The sequence below is a fragment of the Carcharhinus amblyrhynchos genome, chromosome 26 (assembly GCF_965287045.1).
Source record: "Carcharhinus amblyrhynchos chromosome 26, sCarAmb.v2.hapA, whole genome shotgun sequence".
In the NCBI taxonomy this organism is placed as follows: Eukaryota; Metazoa; Chordata; class Chondrichthyes; order Carcharhiniformes; family Carcharhinidae; genus Carcharhinus; species Carcharhinus amblyrhynchos.
This window is the reverse complement of record NC_137349.1, coordinates 35310204-35322398: the sequence shown is the minus strand read 5'-3', so window position 1 is coordinate 35322398 and position 12195 is coordinate 35310204. Positions and strand designations below refer to the sequence as shown.

At 47.0% G+C, this 12195-nt stretch overlaps 1 protein-coding gene across 9 annotated transcripts in view; it reads right to left on the bottom strand.

Moving 5' to 3' along the window:
- The window catches only part of LOC145358780 (receptor-type tyrosine-protein phosphatase delta-like), a 517644-nt gene that overhangs the window by 4617 nt on the left and 500832 nt on the right, over positions 1–12195 (bottom strand). For all 9 annotated transcript variants that reach the window (XR_013889502.1, XM_080213067.1, XM_080213059.1 and 6 more), the window contains 2 exons: positions 7177–7331; positions 6809–6944 (listed from right to left, as the gene is read on the bottom strand). Coding sequence is in view for 8 of the 9 variants with exons in the window: in XM_080213067.1 (XP_080069193.1) it covers positions 6809–6944; positions 7177–7331 (291 nt within the window). In the remaining variant the exon portion in view is untranslated. The remainder of the gene's footprint in view (positions 1–6808; positions 6945–7176; positions 7332–12195) is intronic.

Here is a 12195-nt window from a genome sequence, read left to right as displayed (position 1 = left end):
AAAAGAAAATGCAATTAGAGACTGGTTTGAAGCAAGCCAGTCCTTGTACTGAACCTGAACACACACACTGAAACAAGAACATATTTCATCCCTTATCTCGCCACTGGAAGTGTTTTCCGCAGACTGTCTCCAACTTAGAAAAACAATCCTTGCAGTTGCAGTTACGCTGTTGTTTGCCTGCATTATGTACCCTTCAGGAATGCAGTCAATCTCGAGCTAACCTTTAGCCTTCTGATTCTACACATAGTCAAATTAGCAATCAATTGCCCAGCTTAGTAGAGTTAGTTGCACAGGCAGAAATATGTTAAATTGAAGTCTTTGCATAGACTGACGCAAACTGGGCTACGCACACACAGGCTCTCTCACATACAGAGAGATGTACACATAGCAAGATCCCACAAAACTAATGAAATGAGTGATCAGATAATCTGTTTCTGGGAGTGGCTGTTGACAGACGCCAAGAAAAGGTCCCTGCCACAGAATCTTTTACACCTCTGGCTGAGATCAGACACTCTGAAAGGAATCACACGCCCCATGGCTGTCACCCGCTTCCCCAACACTGCAAAGCAACTCAGCACAGAGCCTTCGCAGGAAATGTATTCTTCTGTGTGTGAAGCTTTTCTCACCAAACATTTGTTAATTCATGATGTGGACAGTGCTTGAGCTGCTGTCAGTAATGAGAGAAAAGTGTTAGTCTGTGGCAGGAGCGTAGACAAAAACCTGTAACAACTCCCTCTGCAGACATCCACAGCACATCAGCAGCTGCTTACTAACACTGCAGCCCATGGAAAAGTAAATTGCAAATGGCAGAATCGATCAGAGTGTAAAACGGGTGAGTTGGTAAGAATGTGTTTACATTACAAATTTACCAGCAACCACTGTGCAATTATTAAAGGTGCAGTGGGCAAACCTGCAGCCACAGCCTGTCCTGAGTCCATACGGAGCCTGCATTTACTCTACGGCTAGCTGCAATTTAAATACAATCCATTTGCCGATGATACAACGAGCGGGAGGGCAGGTGAGGAGGTGACAAAGGAGCCGATTTTTGTCAAGTTGTAATGACTCTGGAGCGATTTTAAAATGGAAAGCAGGGCCTGATTCCCAGATTCCTGACTTAATTCCTGGCACTCCTGACCTGGCCGGCTTCATTGTGGGGGGCAGGGGGTAGAGGGTAGATATCTCCAAGGTCCCTGCAATTTTCATGGAGTTGAGCCAGTTTCTCCTGGCAATCAGAGGAGTTGTGAACCATAGTCTGGATTTAGGAACCTTTTCTAAGGTAACTTCAGAACTCTCCATGTCCCCTTATAACCTCCACGCTAGCTCAATGCCATCTGAGTTTCCACCTACCCTCATTATGAATGCTTGGCTAAAATCCCAGAACAATAAAGGCGGTGAATTGTTGACTTTGCTTGATTGACGTCTTTAAGTAGTTTTAATAAGTTGTTCTTTCTGTGATCTCTTTGGTCAATGTATCAATGTTTATTTAGACAAGAGTTAGAGGTGTGTATTATTGATACTTTGATGATTGACTATTTCATGGGGTTGTAGGAATGCAAGTTCCTTTTCCAAAGAACATTTTTGAACGGATGTTTCTCTTAGCAATTCCACATTTGTCACGGTTATTAAAGTTTATTCATTAGTCACAAGTAGGCTCACATTAACACTGCAATATTGTGAAAATCCCTTAGTCACCACAGTTCTGCACAGTTTGGGTACACTGAGGGAGAATTTAGCATGGCCAATGCACCTAACCAGCTCGTCTTTCGGACTGTGGGAGGAAACTGGGGCACCCGGAGGAAACCCACGCAGACACGGGGAGAACATGCAAACTCCACACAGGCAGTGACCCAAGCTGGGAATCGAACCTGGGTCCCCAGAGCTGTGAGACAGCAGTGCTAACCACTCTATTCACATAGAGTGAATGGACATCAAAGGGGAATGAATTGGCATTGAGAGCATGTGGGGCCATGGGGAAGGCTGGGAGGTTTGAGAACGTTGGATTGAAAGCTATGGTGGGCCATGGGGAGTTGGTGGAGAGGTGGGAACGCGCGAGGCGAGGATTGAACTGCTTTTACTACCACAGGGGAGAAGTCCCAGAGAACCGATATGGGCCTTGTGATCAGCTCACCTCAGAACTGATCTGTCCCGTGGCTGCCTAGGATCTGCTTCCAGGGTTGCCTTTCTCTGCCCCCAGTGATCACCCCCAATGCTGTCCCCTGCCCCCTGCCATCTGAGCAAAAATTGCATGGATCAGCATCCTTTTAACCAAAGTAGGTCTGCCTAGTCACAACATTTCCTGATTTAAGCTTCCTGCTCAAAGAATCTACGGAGGGATATGGACAGGTTCAGTGAATGGGCTAAAAGATGGAGTGTAAATGTGGGAAAACGTGAAGTTATCTGTTTTGTCAGGAAGAATACAGAAACAGAATATTATTTAAATGGAGTGAGACTGCAGAATGCTGGGTACAGAAGGATCTGGGTATCCAGCACCGGAATCACAAAGGGTGGCACAGTGCCACAGTGGTTAGCACTGCTGCCTCACAGTGTCGGTGGGTTCGATTCCCGGCTTGGGTCACTGTCTGTGTGGAGTTTGCACATTCTCCCCATGTCTGCGTGGGTTCCCTCCAGGTGCTCCTGTTTCCTCCCACAGTCTGAAAGATGTGAGTTAGGTTGATTGGTCATGTTGAAATGCCCCTTAGTGTCAGGGAGACTAGCTAGGGTAAATACATAGGGTTATGGCGATAGATCCTGGGTGGGATTGTGGTCAGTGCAGGCTCAATGGGCTGAATGGCCTCTTTCTGCACTGTAGAATTCTATGATAGCAAAGGGTTCAGATCAGCCATGATCTTACTGAATGACGGGGCAGGCTCCAAGGGCTAGATGGCCAACTCCTGCTCCTATTTCTTATGTTCTTAAGAGTTAGCATGCAGGTAGAGCAAATGATTCGGAAGGCAAATGAAACGTTCACCCTTTATTGTCGGGGTGGGGTGGAGTATAAATGTAGGGAAATCTTGCTGCAACTGTACTGGGCGTTGTTGAGATGGCACCTAGAGTATTGTGTACAGTTTTGGTCTCTTCTTAAGGAGGGATATGCTCACATAAAGAGCAGCTCGGAGAGGGTTCGGTAAGCTGGGATGAATGGTACGATGAAATGTTGGAAAGGTTGGGCCTATACATGTGGTAATTTAGAACAGGAGTTCTCCAAACTATGGCTCACAGAGGGCCGCATCCGGATCGGAGTTTGGAGACCGCTGGTTTGGAAAAATGTGTGGTGATCCAATTCTGAGGGGGTTTGACAGAGGAGATGTTGAGTGAATGTTTCCCCTCATGGGGGAATCTAGAACTTAGGGGCACATTTTGAAATAAGAGGTCTCCAATTTAAGATGGAGCCGAGGAGGAATTTCTTCTCTCAGAACGTCATCAGTCTTTGGAATTCTCTTTCACAGGGTGCAGTGGGGAATGGGTCACTGATGATATTTACAACTGAATCTGGCTGATTTTAGATCAATATTGAAGGATTCTGGTGGGGGGAGAGGCGCAGGAAAGTGCAGATAAGGCCACAATCAGATCAGGTCACCATCTTATTGAATGGCAGATCAGCATCAATGGGCTGAATGGCCTACTCCTGCCCTTTAATTTTTTTTATTCTTTATTCCAATTCAATCCAATCAAATAAATTCCAATTCAGAGTCCCAACAGGTTGGGACATTCCCGATCCAAGCTGACAACACAGGGCTCTCACCTCCTGTCTTGGGCTGGAGGTCACAGCCTATCTGTTCTAGCCTCGGGGTAAGAGATGGGCTGTTCCTCCTGTATGGCACTGTTGCCCATTTTTAAGAGGCTTACTTTATAGACCACCACCTTTCCCCAGGTCAGGGTGCCTCGCCCCTTCTCTAGTGATTACCACGGGGTAATGAATGGGCCACTGGAGACACATACTTGAAAGTCCACGGTGCTGCAGTGTAAAAGAGCCCATTCATAATTAAAAGCGCACTAGTTCTCAGCACTGATTTTTATAATTCCTCGGATGACACTTCATGAATAATTTTGTTTACACAAATAAACAGCTCTTCCCAGAAGGCAATGGTGCCCAAGAATCCCACACCTATTTTGGAAGCCTCAACATCTTTATTCAAATTTGCTGAATTCAAGCTATCTGATAATTGATTTTTTAAAGCAATTTCCACTTTGCTGTGTAATTTATCTTGCATAATACAAATTATTGGATAATTAATTTTTTATTGCAACCGTTGAAATGTCAGGCATAGATTTATCTAGTTTGCTTAGCCAGCTCACCAGATAAATAAACTGCCAGTCTGAGCTGACTGTGGGATGTGTATCAGAGTTGGGTATTTCATTTTCAACAGGCAGTGTCACTTTGATTTACAGGGCAATACAGAAATGTTACAGAACAGGAGGAAACCATTTGGTCTGTCATGTCCACACCAGCTCTCCAAGCAACCATCATGACTAGTGCCATTCCTCTGACTTTTCCCCATAGCCCCGTGCATTGTTTCTCTTCGAGTATTCATCTAAAGCCCTCTTAAATGCCTGGACTGAAAGCACGCTGGCACATAAGAACATAAGAAATAGGAGCAGGAGTAGGCCATCTAGCCCTTCGAGCCTGCCCCGCCATTCAATAAGATCATGGCTGATCTGAAGTGGATCAGTTCCACTTTCCTGCTTTCTCCCCATAACCCTTAATTCCCCTGTCTATCAGAAACCTATCTAACCGTGACTTAAATATATTTAGCGAGGTAGCCTCCACCACTTCAACGGGCAGAGAATTCCAGAGATTCACCACCCTTTGAGAGAAGAAGTTCCTCCTCAACTCCGACTTAAACTGCTCCCCCCTTATCTTGTGGCTGCGCCCTCTAGTCCTGCTGTCTTTTCTGAGCGGGAAGAATCTCTCTACCTCTACCCTATCCATCTCCTTCATTATCTTATACGTCTCTATAAGATCCCCCCTCATCCTTCTAAACTCCAACGAGTACAGACCCAGTCTATTCACCCTCTCTTCATAGTCTAACCCCCTCATCTCCGGTATCAGCCTAGTGAACCTCCTCTGCACTCCCTCCAAGGCCAATATATCCTTGCGCAAGTGCGGCGACCAAAACTGCACACAGTACTCCAGCTGCGGCCTCACCAGTGCCCTGTACAGTTGCAGCAAGACCTCCCTGCTTTTATATTCTATCCCCCTCGCTATAAAGGCCAGCATCCCATTTGCCTTAGCACTGTGGTTAGCACTGCTGCCACACAGTGCCAGGGACCCAGGTTCAATTCCGGCCTTCGGTCACTGTGCAGTTTGCATGTTCTCCCCATGTCTGTGTGGGTTCCCTCTGGGTGCTCCAGTTTCCTCCCATGCTCCAAAGATATGGTGGTTAGTTTAAGTCACAGGTAGATAGATTTCTGATCGATAAGGGAATTAAGGGTTATGGGGAGCAGGTGGGTAAGTGGAACTGATCCACTTCAGATCAGCCATGGTCTTATTGAATGGCGGGGCAGGCTCGAGGGGCTAGATGGCCTACTCCTGCTCCTATTTCTTATGTTCTTATGTTAGGCAGTTTGGCCATGTGAAATTGCCACGATGAGGAGATGCTGGCGTTGGACTGGGGTAGGCACAGTAAGAAGCCTCACAACACCAGGCTAAAGTCCAACAGGTTTATCTGGAATCACGAGCTTTTGGAGCTTTGCTCCTTCATCAGGTGGCTCACCTGATGAAGGAGCAGCACTCTGAGGGCTTATGATTCCAAATAAATCTGTTGGACTTTAGTCTGGTGTTGTGAGACTTCTTACTGTGCTAAATTGCACCTTTGATCAGGGGAATTAGCAGAGTAAATACATGTGGTTATGGGGATAGGGCCTCAGTGGGATTGTTGTCAGTGTTTGATGGGCCGAATGGCCTTTTTCTGCGCTGTAGGGATTCTATCATTCTATGAATCTGCCCTCCACCACCTTCCAGGCTGTGCACATCAGACCCCAACCACCCGTTGTGAAGAATACTACAGTAACCAACACCTATTCAGGCTTTCAGGAGATTGATAGTTAACTGTCACTCAGTCAGCTACCTGTTAACTAGGTTACTTAACCTAAAAAGTACTCACCAGTTGAATACCCAAATATACTCGCTTGATCTTATAGAGACGTATAAGATAATGAAGGGGATGGATAGGGTAGAGGTAGAGAGGCTCTTCCCGCTCAGAAAGGACAGCAGGACTAGAGGGCACAGCCTCAAGATAAGGGGGGGACAGTTTTGATCAGAGTTGAGGAGGAACTTCTTCACTCAAAGGGTGGTGAATCTCTGGAATTCTCTGCCCATTGAAGTGGTGGAGGCTACCTCGCTAAATATATTTAAGTCACGGGTAGATAGATTTCTGACAGACAGGGGAATTAAGGGTTATGGGGAGAAAGCGGGAAAGTGGAACTGATCCACTTCAGATCAGCCATGATCTTATTGAATGGCGGGGCAGGCTCGAAGGGCTAGATGGCCTACTCCTGCTCCTATTTCTTATGTTCTTATGTTCTGTGACTCACTCAGGATGAAGTCTCTGTCCGTAAGCTTGAAAAAGTCCCTTTCTTGAACGCAGTTGAGAAGACTCATTCCTGAGCTTAGTTTCCTGCTACTGTAATCAACACCTATTCGGGCCTTACTCAGGCAAGATGCTTTCAGTTGCTTGGCACTCGAGTCAGTACGATTGAAAAGCAGAAGTTAATTCGTGCCTGTATGGGGCCTTACTTTGACCAAACTTAGTTTTGTGCACAGTCCTAGTCTGCATGTTAATAAAAGTTTCAAAGGCACTGTCCTTACCTCTGTCTGCACCATGGCTGGCCGCTGTGTTCGAAGCATCTTGACAGTCTGGAAGATGTCCACAACCCCTTCGTACCTCATTCTCTCCAAGACGATGCTGAGTGTAATAAAAACCCCAGTCCTCCCGACTCCAGCACTAAGAAAATGAAGGAGTCTCCATTAGATTGTATAAGTTGGAGTCTAAATTACTCTTTGGTTACACATTTGAACATGTAGCTAACTTCCGGAACGGTGCATAAATCCACAACCTTCTGATTCTGAGGGCAGAACGTCAGGAACTCAGCCCGAGTGACGGTGGCCCGGTGGCACCTCACGTTTTGGCCAGTTTAAGGCGCGCGGCTTCTCCGGACAGCGTGCCCGTCACTTACCTGCAATGAACAGAGATTGGCCCGTCTTGGCCAAACTGTTCCTTGGTTTTATGCACTTGGCCTATAAAGTCGATGAAACCCTCTCCGGATTTCGGCACTCCTTGCTCTGGCCAGTCTGTAAACTGGAACTGCCGGACAGTCCGTGACTGGCCATCCTGCGGGGGAGAAAGAGAGGCTTTAGGTACTGGGTAGCGATAGTAACAACCCCAACACCCCCCCTGCCCCCACCCCCACCCCACACCACCCCCACCCCCGCTGCCTGTTCACAAAGTAACATAACAAAGATGTACGGGTTAGGTTAAATTGACCTTAGTGTCAAGGGGATTAGCAGGGTAAATATGTGGGGTTATGGGAATAGGGTCTGGGTGGCATTGTTGTCGGTGCAGGCTCGATGGGCCAAATGGCCTCCTTTTGCACTGTGGGGATTCTATGATTCTAGAGAAAGAGCTGCCTTTCTAGCAATGGAACAGTTTATCGGCAGGTTACTCCTTTCTGCCAGGCTCCATTTTAGATCAAACAGTTTGAACATCCAGGAGATGTGACCCAAAGGGGCAGGATTTTCTGCCCCCCCCCCTACCCACCATAGACAGCCCGCCATTGCCATCGGTGGAACTGGAAGATCCTGCCGATGGGGACAGCTGGAAAATCCTGCCCTAGGAAGCACGGTGGTTAGCACTGCTGCCTCACAGCGCCAGAGACCCAGGTTCAATTCCGGCCTTGGGTAACTGTGCGGAGTTTGCACGTTCCCCCCGTGTCTGCGTGCACTTCCTCCAGGTGCTGCGGTTTCCTCCCGCGGTCCAGAGATGTCCAGGTTTGGTGAACTGGCCGTTGCCCCTCAGTGTCAGGGGTCTAAGTGGGATGATGGGGATTGGGCCTGGGTGGGATTGCTGTCGGTGCAGACTCGATGGGCTGAAAGGCCTCCTCCTTCACTGCAGGGATTCTATGATTCTAGCTTTTTGTTGGCGCGGTTAAGTTTGCTGTCTGTGTTTGGAGATGCACGGGGGGACAAATCGAGCCTGAACTGGCGTGATGGAAATCTCTTCTGTCTGTTAGAAGAATCCTTTGCACATTGTGGTTGGGCAGTCAGGGTCACCGTGGGTATGGGACCGAGAGCAAAATTACCCCCTGCTGGACACAGAATTAAAAACAATGGAACACGTTACTGGATTAAAAGAACACACAGCAAGCCCTCAGACAGCTCTGGTGTCAGTCTGGATTACGTGCCCACAGTGAAGTTTGAACCCCTGGCCTTTTGACCCAGAGGCAGGAACGTTACTGAACCAACGCTGACACAATCTATTCAAATCTCATCATTCTGACCTATCCCTGTAACTTTTAATACATTTCTTCAAGTATTATGCAAATCTCTCTCAAAACAAAATCACCATTGATTCAGTTTCGTCAGCTACTTGCGGCAAAGTGTTCCACATCCAAATAAACCCTCGCGTGAAAAGCTCCTTCTAACCTCTGTCTGTACTTCCACAGAGTTTAGCCCAGTCCATCAGTCCAGCCTCCCATCCACTGACTTCCCACTGCCTCGGAAAAGCAGCCAGCACAATCAAGGACCCCACCCACCCCAGGCACTCTCTCTTCCACCAGGAAATAGGTACAAATGTCTGAGGTCACGTACCAACCAACTCAAGAACAGCTCCTTCCCTGCTGCCATCAGACTTTTGAACGGACCTACCTTATATTAAGTTGATCTTTCTCTACACCCTAGCTATGACTTAACACCACATTCTGCACTCTCTCCTCTTCTTCTCTATGAACGGTATGCTTTGTCTCTATAGCGCACAAGAAACGGTGCTTTTCACTGTATCCCAATACATGTGACAATAATAAATCAAATCAAATGACGGTAACACTATATTCTACACCCTCTCCTTTCCTTCTCCCCTCTGTACTCTATGAACGGTATGTTTTGTCTGTATAATGCACAATACTTTTCACTGTATACATGTGACAATAATAAATCAAATCAAAGCAATTTGGTCTGTGCTCTCTCTCTCCATTCTCATTTGCTCTGTTTCCCTTTGGCACATGGAAACTGTGCGTACTATAGGACCAATTAGACGTTTCCCATTGTAATAGTTTTGCCTTTATTTCTACCTTTGCGAACAGCCAGCTTTCCTGGTGCTACCTGGGGGAGGATGGAGAGAATAATTGAATCTGCCTGATGGAACGCTGCAGAAAGGCTTGTGAAACATTGTCATCCGATTCAACAAGCACATCACGGAAACTAATCATTCCTGTGACACTTTCCGTTTGACAACAACTGGGGTGGCCCTTGAGCAGTTAAAAAAAAAATCATGTGTTCCGGTTCACTGGTTTTTGATGGAGTAGAATCCTCCTGGAGAATTCCAATAACTCGGCAGTAATACGGCTGGGAGTGAGCAGGCAAGAGAAGTGTGAGGGTCAATAATGAGTGTTTGAAGCAATTCAATAATGTAAATTCTAACAAGCCCCCTCTGGGAAATCTTCAGCAAACCTATCGAAGATGTGACGAGGAGTGAAAACTTTCTTCTCTTCAAAGTGGAAGCTTCCTGACAGGGTCAGAGGAGGGTTGGGTGTGTTAATACCTTGTGCGTTGTCGCACGTTGCTTCGAATGCAGGAGGTCCATGTTGCTCTGCCTCATGGACTGCTGAGATGTTCACAATGAATCATCTCAACGGTTTTCCGCTGGCACAGCGGTTAGCAATGCTGCCTTACAGCGCCAGGGACCCAGGTTCGATTCCTGGCTTGGATCACTGTCTGCGTGGGGTCTGCATGTTCTTCTTGGGTTTCCTTCGGGTGCTCTGGTTTCCTCCCACAGTCCAAAGATATTCTGGTTAGATGGATTGGCCATGCTAAGTTCTCCCTCCGTGTACCTGAACAGGCACCCAGTGTGACGACTAACGGATTTTCACAGTAATTTCATTGCAGTGTTACTGTAAGCCTACTTGTGACATTATTAAACTATTCATTTTGCACTGTGAAAATTAACTGGCCTGATTTAGGATCATAGAAACCCTGCAGCACAGAAAGAGGCCATTCGGCCCATCGAGTCTGCACCGGCCACATAAGAACATAAGAAATAGGAGCAGGAGTCGGCCATCTAGCCCCTCGAGCCTGCCCCGCCATTCAATAAGATCATAACTGATCTGAAGTGGATCAGTTCCACTTTCCCACCTGCTCCCCATAACCCTTAATTCCCTTATTGATCAGAAACTTATCTACCCATGACTTAAACATATTCAACGAGGTAGCCCCCACCACTTCAATGGGCAGAGAATTCCAGAGATTCATCACCCTTTGAGAGAAGGAGTTCCTCTTCAACTCTGTTCTAAACTGACCCCCGCTTATTTTGACGCTGTGCCCTCTAGTTCTGGTTTCCTTTCTAAGCGGGAAGAGTCTCTCTACCTCTACCCTATCCAGCCCCTTCATTATCTTATACGTCTCTATAAGATCCCCCTTCAGCCTTCTAAACTCCAACGAGTACAGACCCAGTCTATTCAATCTCTCCTCATAAGCTAACCCCCTCATCTCCGGTATCAGCCTGGTGAACCTCCTCTGCACTCCCTCCAAGGCCAATATATCCTTCCGCAAATACAGGACCAAAACTGCACACAGTACTCCAGCTGCAGCCTCACCAGTCCCCTGTACAGTTGCAGCAAGACCTCCCTACTTTTATATTCTATCCCCCTCACTATAAAGGCCAACATCCCATTCGCCTTCCTGATCACCTGCTGCACCTGCAGACTGGGTTTTTGCGATTCATGCACAAGGACCCCCACGTCCCTCTGCACCGTAGCATGCTGCAACTTTTCACCATTTAAATAATATTCCATCCTACTATTATTTTTTCTAAAGTGGATAACCTCACATGTGCCAACGTTATACTCCATCTGCCAGGTCCTCGCCCACTCCCTCAGCCTCTCCAAATCTCTCTGCAGACTTTCTGCGTTCTCCACACAATTCGCTTTTCCACTCATCTTTGTGTCATCAGCAAACTTTGTTACCCGACACTCAGTCCCCTCCTCCAGATCGTCTATGTACATGGTAAACAGTTGAGGCCCCAGCACCGATCCCTGCGGCATGCCACTAGTCACCAACTGCCAACCAGAAAAGCACCACAATCCCACTCAGACCCTGCCCCATATCCCTATATGTTTAACTTGCTAATCCCTCTAACCCACACATCTCAGGACACTAAGGGGCAATTTTAGCGTGGCCAATCAACCTAACCCATACATCTTTGGCCTTTGGCAGGAAACTGGAGCACCTGGAGAAAACCCATGTAGACACGAGGAGAATGTGCAAACTCCACACAGACAGTGACCCAAGCCGGGAATCGAACCCAGACCCTGGAGCTGTGAAGCAGTAGTGCTAACCACTATGCTACCGTGCCACCCTTGTAGGAGACAGTGGCACCAAGAACAATCCAGCGGCAATGAAAATTGGCTCAAATGGAACTCAGTTCCATTTGTATGGATAGTTAAGGATAGTTAAGCGCTCTTGGAACACATGCAGGCCATGAACCCACCTTCAACACTTAGTGCCTCAGCTAATTCCAGAACAGGAGATCTGGAAAGGTGTCCAGCGCCCAACAATGAACTTAGAAAAGCCTCAGTGAAAATGTATGTGGCCAATTGCACTTTTCAATTAATGAGGATATTTCACCAGCAGAAGAGCTTCACTTTGTTTATGGCTGTGTCATAATTATTCTAAATGATCTAAAGGAAGTTACCTGCAAATTTACAGCAATTAGACAAGGGCTATTTGAGGTTATTTCCGTCCTTTTGAGTTTAATACAACTCAGGATTTGGTTGAGTGGAATTCTGCTGATGGGGAAGGGATCTTTAGTCCATTGGAATTCTGCAAAATCGCAGCAACTAGGAAAGGTTTGGATCCATTGAAATCCCATTCTTGCTTAGCTGTTAATCTGGAATGGATTGAGATTGCAATGATTTCTATAACAGCCATGGCTCAGTGGTAACCCACTCACTTGAGTCAGAAGACTGTAGTCTCAAGCCCCATTC